The 7,200-nt window shown below is 52.2% G+C and overlaps 1 protein-coding gene across 1 annotated transcript in view; it reads left to right on the forward strand.

Moving 5' to 3' along the window:
• LOC138260946 (mitochondrial carnitine/acylcarnitine carrier protein-like) overlaps positions 1 to 6,417 on the forward strand; it is a 79,171-nt gene extending 72,754 nt beyond the window's left edge. Inside the window, exon 10 of the mRNA XM_069209493.1 lies at positions 4,455 to 6,417. Coding sequence (XP_069065594.1) covers positions 4,455 to 4,517 — 63 coding nt within the window. The 3' untranslated portion in view covers positions 4,518 to 6,417. The remainder of the gene's footprint in view (positions 1 to 4,454) is intronic.
• The last annotated feature ends 783 nt before the right edge of the window (positions 6,418 to 7,200 follow it).

A 7,200-nucleotide genomic window follows, 5' to 3' on the forward strand; every position in this document is an offset into this window, starting at 1 on the left:
AGCATTAAAGGCAGGAGAGTGTAAGGAGGGAGCACGGTGCAGCTGTCACACTCAGAGAGAGTGAGAGAAGAGGCAAGGGACAGCATTACAGGCAGGAGAGTGTAAGGAGGGAGCACAGGACAGCTGTCACACTCAAAGAGAGTAGGAGAAGAGGCAAGGGACAGCATTAAAGGCAGAAGAGTGTAAGGCGTTAGCACGGTGCAGCTGTCACACTCAGAGAGAGTGAGAGAAGAGGCAAGGGGCAGCATTAAAGGCAGGAGAGTGTAAGGCTGTAGCATGGTGTAGCTGTCACACTCAGAGAGTGAGAGAAGAGGCAAGGGACAGCATTAAAGGCAGGAGAGTGTAAGGAGGGAGCACGGGGCAGCTGTCACACCCAGAGAGAGTGAGGGAAGAGGCAAGGAACAGCATTAAAGGCAGGAGAGTGTAAGGCTGTAGCATGGTGCAGCTGTCACACTCAGAGAGTGAGAGAAGAGGCAAGGGACAGCATTAAAGGCAGGAGAGTGTAAGGAGGGAGCACGGGGCAGCTGTCACACCCAGAGAGAGTGAGGGAAGAGGCAAGGGACAGCATTAAAGGCAGGAGAGTGTAAGGAGGGAGCACAGTGCAGCTGTCACACTCAGAGAGAGTGAGAGAAGAGGCAAGGGACAGCATTACAGGCAGGAGAGTGTAAGGAGGGAGCACAGGACAGCTGTCACACTCAAAGAGAGTAGGAGAAGAGGCAAGGGACAGCATTAAAGGCAGGAGAGTGTAAGGCATTAACACGGTGCAGCTGTCACACTCAGAGAGAGTGAGAGAAGAGGCAAGGGATAGCATTAAAGGCAGGAGAGTGTAAGGCTGTAGCGCAGGGCAGCTGTCACACTCAGAGAGAGTGAGGGAAGAGGCAAGGGACAGCTTTAAAGGCAGGAGAGTGTAAGGCTGTAGCACAGGGCAGCTGTCACACTCAGAGAGAGTGAGAGAAGAGGCCAGGGACAGCATTAATGGCAGGAGAGTGTAAGGCTGTAGCACGGCACAACTGTCACACTCAGAGTGAGTGGGAGAAAGAAGAGGCAAGGGGCAGCATTAAAGGCAGGAGAGTGTAAGGCGTTAGCACGGTGCAGCTGTCACACTCAGAGAGAGCGAGAGAAGAGGCTAGGGACAGCATTAAAGGCAGGAGAGTGTAATACTGTAGTACAGGGCAGCTGTCACACTCAGAGAGAGTGAGAGAAGAGGCAAGGGACAGCATTAAAGGCAGGAGAGTATAAGGCTGTAGCACGGCGCAGCTGTCACACTCAGAGAGAGCGAGAGAAGAGGCAAGGGACAGCATTAAAGGCAGAAGAGTGTAAGGCTGTAGCGCAGGGCAGCTGTCACACTCAGAGAGAGTGAGAGAAGAGGCAAGGGGCAGCATTAAAGGCAGGAGAGTGTAAGGCGTTAGCACGGTGCAGCTGTCACACTCAGAGAGAGCGAGAGAAGAGGCAAGGGACAGCATTAAAGGCAGGAGAGTGTAAGGAGGGAGCACGGGGCAGCTGTCACACCCAGAGAGAGTGAGGGAAGAGGCAAGGGACAGCATTAAAGGCAGGAGAGTGTAAGGAGGGAGCACGGTGCAGCTGTCACACTCAGAGAGAGTGAGAGAAGAGGCGAGGGACAGCATTACAGGCAGGAGAGTGTAAGGAGGGAGCACAGGACAGCTGTCACACTCAAAGAGAGTAGGAGAAGAGGCAAGGGACAGCATTAAAGGCAGGAGAGTGTAAGGCGTTAGCACGGTGCAGCTGTCACACTCAGAGAGAGTGAGAGAAGAGGCAAGGGATAGCATTAAAGGCAGGAGAGTGTAAGGCTGTAGCGCAGGGCAGCTTTCACACTCAGAGAGAGTGAGGGAAGAGGCAAGGGACAGCTTTAAAGGCAGGAGAGTGTAAGGCTGTAGCACAGGGCAGCTGTCACACTCAGAGAGAGTGAGAGAAGAGGCCAGGGACAGCATTAATGGCAGGAGAGTGTAAGGCTGAAGCACGGCACAACTGTCACACTCAGAGAGAGTGGGAGAAAGAAGAGGCAAGGGACAGCATTAAAGGCAGGAGAGTGTAAGGAGGGAGCACGGGGCAGCGGTCACACCCAGAGAGAGTGAGGGAAGAGGCAAGGGACAGCATTAAAGGCAGGAGAGTGTAAGGAGAGAGCACGGTGCAGCTGTCACACTCAGAGAGAGTGAGAGAAGAGGCAAGGGGCAGCATTACAGGCAGGAGAGTGTAAGGAGGGAGCACAGGACAGCTGTCACACTCAAAGAGAGTAGGAGAAGAGGCAAGGGACAGCATTAAAGGCAGGAGAGTATAAGGCTGTAGCATGGTGTAGCTGTCACACTCAGAGAGTGAGAGAAGAGGCAAGGACAGCATTAAAGGCAGGAGAGTGTAAGGAGGGAGCACAGGGCAGCTGTCACACCCAGAGAGAGTGAGGGAAGAGGCAAGGGACAGCATTAAAGGCAGGAGAGTGTAAGGAGGGAGCACGGTGCAGCTGTCACACTCAGAGAGAGTGAGAGAAGAGGCAAGGGACAGCATTACAGGCAGGAGAGTGTAAGGAGGGAGCACAGGACAGCTGTCACACTCAAAGAGAGTAGGAGAAGAGGCAAGGGACAGCATTAAAGGCAGAAGAGTGTAAGGCGTTAGCACGGTGCAGCTGTCACACTCAGAGAGAGTGAGAGAAGAGGCAAGGGGCAGCATTAAAGGCAGGAGAGTGTAAGGCTGTAGCATGGTGTAGCTGTCACACTCAGAGAGTGAGAGAAGAGGCAAGGGACAGCATTAAAGGCAGGAGAGTGTAAGGAGGGAGCACGGGGCAGCTGTCACACCCAGAGAGAGTGAGGGAAGAGGCAAGGGACAGCATTAAAGGCAGGAGAGTGTAAGGCTGTAGCATGGTGCAGCTGTCACACTCAGAGAGTGAGAGAAGAGGCAAGGGACAGCATTAAAGGCAGGAGAGTGTAAGGAGGGAGCACGGGGCAGCTGTCACACCCAGAGAGAGTGAGGGAAGAGGCAAGGGACAGCATTAAAGGCAGGAGAGTGTAAGGAGGGAGCACAGTGCAGCTGTCACACTCAGAAAGAGTGAGAGAAGAGGCAAGGGACAGCATTACAGGCAGGAGAGTGTAAGGAGGGAGCACAGGACAGCTGTCACACTCAAAGAGAGTAGGAGAAGAGGCAAGGGACAGCATTAAAGGCAGGAGAGTGTAAGGCATTAGCACGGTGCAGCTGTCACACTCAGAGAGAGTGAGAGAAGAGGCAAGGGATAGCATTAAAGGCAGGAGAGTGTAAGGCTGTAGCGCAGGGCAGCTGTCACACTCAGAGAGAGTGAGGGAAGAGGCAAGGGACAGCTTTAAAGGCAGGAGAGTGTAAGGCTGTAGCACAGGGCAGCTGTCACACTCAGAGAGAGTGAGAGAAGAGGCCAGGGACAGCATTAATGGCAGGAGAGTGTAAGGCTGTAGCACGGCACAACTGTCACACTCAGAGTGAGTGGGAGAAAGAAGAGGCAAGGGGCAGCATTAAAGGCAGGAGAGTGTAAGGCGTTAGCACGGTGCAGCTGTCACACTCAGAGAGAGCGAGAGAAGAGGCAAGGGACAGCATTAAAGGCAGGAGAGTGTAATACTGTAGTACAGGGCAGCTGTCACACTCAGAGAGAGTGAGAGAAGAGGCAAGGGACAGCATTAAAGGCAGGAGAGTATAAGGCTGTAGCACGGCGCAGCTGTCACACTCAGAGAGAGCGAGAGAAGAGGCAAGGGACAGCATTAAAGGCAGAAGAGTGTAAGGCTGTAGCGCAGGGCAGCTGTCACACTCAGAGAGAGTGAGAGAAGAGGCAAGGGGCAGCATTAAAGGCAGGAGAGTGTAAGGCGTTAGCACGGTGCAGCTGTCACACTCAGAGAGAGCGAGAGAAGAGGCAAGGGACAGCATTAAAGGCAGGAGAGTGTAAGGCTGTAGCACGGCGCAGCTGTCACACTCAGAGAGAGCGAGAGAAGAGGCAAGGGACAGCATTAAAGGCAGGAGAGAGTAAGGTGTTAGCAAAGTGCAGCTGTCACACTCATTCATACATAATTATGGGGCAAGGGGAGAAAAAGACAAGAGTGTTTATTACGTGACAGCTGCTGCATCCAGCAAAGGAGCTTGAAGGGGTCAGGATCAGAGCAGTAAAGGCAGCAGTATATAGAGAGTACAGGACTGCTCACTCAGGTAGAAGGGGCAGAGAGCAGCAGGAGTGTTTAGGGAGGGGGTATCAGGACAGCAGCTGCACCCAGAGATGAAGGGATTAGGAAGAGGCCAGGGAGAGAGAATCAGAGACAGGAGCATATAGTGCTTTTGTTCCAGGACAGAGAGGCCCCTCATACTGTGGTCTTGAGTGGGTAGTCCTCTCCATACCAGGGTCTCTCTCTTGCTAGAAGCTCTGCTTGTAGGTGGGGACGTAGAGAGGCTCTCAGCTCTTTCCGTGTGTAACATCCTCTCCTTTTCTCTTGCAGGCCTGCTTCTTTGGGTTTGAAGTCTCCTTGAAATTCCTGAACTGGCTGGTGCCAGGAAAATGAGGTGCCATGGAATCACTCTGCAAGGACAGAGGATGAGACTGGTCATGTCAACCACCGACCGTTGTCTCACACTCCGGAAGGATGTCGCTTCTGGCCAGGCTCTGTGGTTCAAAGAGTCTCAAATCTATCTAGCCTGGGTATTCCATAACCTCTCACTTCAGGTCCACGCGAGTACTCACCAGGGTCTCACTCGCGGCCAGGCTCACTGTTCCACAGGGTCTCACTCGCGGCCAGCCTCTTGGTTACACATGATCTTACTAAGGGCAGTCTCAGTGCTTGACAGAGTCTCACTCCCTGCCAGCCTCAGTGTTCCACATGTTCTCAATCAGGGCCAGTCTCAGGAATTCACCCAGTCCCACATCTGCCTCGCCTTACACTTACATAGGGCTTGCCCCTCATGTCCAGCCTCAATGTTTTACAGAGTCTCACTCCTGACCAGCCTCAGTGTTTCATGGAGTCTCACACCTGCCTCCACGTGTGCTCCACAGGCGTGGCCAGTGTCACTGTTCCATAGAAACTGCCACCTGGCCAGCCTCAGGGTTCCAAAGGGTCTCACTCCTGCTCAATCTCAGTTTTTCAAAGAGGTTTGCATCTGCCTAGTCCTGGTGTTCCACAGGGACTTAACCCTGTCAGTGTCACAGTTCCATAGTGTCTTACACCCTCAGTGTCCCACAGAGTCCCACTGTTTGCTGACCTCAGGGTTTCACATAATCTCACATCTGCCTAGCCCTGGTGTTCCATAGGGTCTTGCCCCTGCTCAGTGTCACACTTCCATAGTGTCTTACACCTGGTCAGCCTCAGTGTCCCACAGAGTCCCACTCTTTCCTGACCTCAGGGTTTCACATAATCTCACATCTGCCTAGCCCTGGTGTTCCACAGGGTCTTGCCCCTGCTCAGTGTCACACTTCCATAGTGTCTTACACCTGGTCAGCCTCAGTGTCCCACAGAGCCCCACTCTTTGCTGACCTCAGGGTTTCACATGATCTCACATCTGCCTAGCCCTGGTGTTCCACAGGGTCCTACTCCTGCCAATGTCACACTTCCATAGTGTCTTACACCCTCAGTGTCCCACAGAGCCCCACTCTTTGCTGACCTCAGGGTTTCACATAACCTCACATCTGCCTAGCCCTGGTGTCCCAAGCAGTCACACTCCTGACCACTCTCCCTGTTTTGCAGGGTCTCACTCCTGACTAGCCTCGGTGACATGCCCGCTATCAGTCCAGCATCACTGTCTCACGAAGTCTCACATCTGCCAAGGCTCAGTGTTCCAGAGGGCCTTATTCATACCAGTCTGATTGTTGCATGGAGTCTCACTCCAAGCCAGCCTCAGTTTCCTGTGGGCTAGAACTAGAATTCTTACACCTAATGCCCATGGCTCTGCACATCTGAATACAGTCTCCTTTGTGGTCAGGCTCATCAGTGCCAGAGGGCCACAGCCACGGAGACCTTCATGGTCTTACCCTTGGTCAGCCCTAAAGTCTCTGTCGCCTCAGCCAGTCTCCCTCCTGACCAGCCACAATTGCCCCATTAGACTTTAATGCAGCCTCACTCCTGATCAGCCTGTACGACCCCACGAGCTTCCCACCCAGGGATCCCACTCCACCCACCCCAAGGAAGGGAAGCGCAAACTACAGGAACGGGGGCACAGTTTTAGTACCTGTTCAACAGCACCCAGCCAGGGGGCACTGGCTTTAACTCCTTGCATTGCATTTATTTACACTGAGGAAAAAGCACATTTTCTTAGAAACCTTTTCTCTGGCACTGGAACATGTCCTACAGTTGTTTATTTGCTGATTCCTGCAGGAAGAGTTTGAGAAGCGCCCTCTCTCCGGCCTGCAATCCAGGACTCCCTAAGGGAGGATCGGACACGTCATGACACATTTGTGTCATTCCAATATGGCCGCCCTTGGGCGCGCGCACCCACTGAGAGGGAAACTGTTTATGCTTGCAGGCGCAGACTTAAAAACGAATGTAAATCACACTTATGGAGAAGGAAATATGGTCATGCCATCCTTGCAAGCCAAAGTCTGCTCTGCAAGTATGAGCGCACTTGGTATTAGTTGTTTTCTCAGTACTTGAAAATACTTTCTTTTCCAAGCTGAGGCCTATACCTCTGTACTTCACCAATGTTTATGTCCTGCTCGCCTTTCCACACTGGAAAAGTATTTACTTCTCTACTTATGGGAATAAATGTATGCCTTTACGAGGGTGCAAATGGGTCAGATAGAAACTTGCGAATGTCCAAAAATGTGTGTTTGTGGGTGTGCAGAACTCCAGGGACATCCTATCTCTGGAGGGCCCTCTCCCCACCCCTTTGAGTAGAATTACTCACACAAACAATGTTTAGGCGAGTAGATCTTTTCATGAGTGAACCTGCCCAGGGCTCAGCAGGTCATATCATGAGACTGAACAGGAGAGCAGCTAGCCACAGTTAGTGACACGCCAAACAGGTACACCATGTGCTATACTATGTATAATCCTATTGTAGCTTTCTCGCTGTTGGTATGCTGCGGTCTTAACATCACAAAGCTGAAATTCCGGTTCATGTCCTCCATCCTTCGTACTTAGCTGTCACTGCCATGGACCTTAATTAGGCATTTCTGGTACAAATCTTGTAAATGAATAAAACTGTTTGTTTCATTTGATCTGCACCTTGATTTGTTAGACTCTTACTCTCATGCAT

The sequence above is a fragment of the Pleurodeles waltl genome, chromosome 10 (assembly GCF_031143425.1).
Source record: "Pleurodeles waltl isolate 20211129_DDA chromosome 10, aPleWal1.hap1.20221129, whole genome shotgun sequence".
In the NCBI taxonomy this organism is placed as follows: domain Eukaryota; kingdom Metazoa; phylum Chordata; class Amphibia; order Caudata; family Salamandridae; genus Pleurodeles; species Pleurodeles waltl.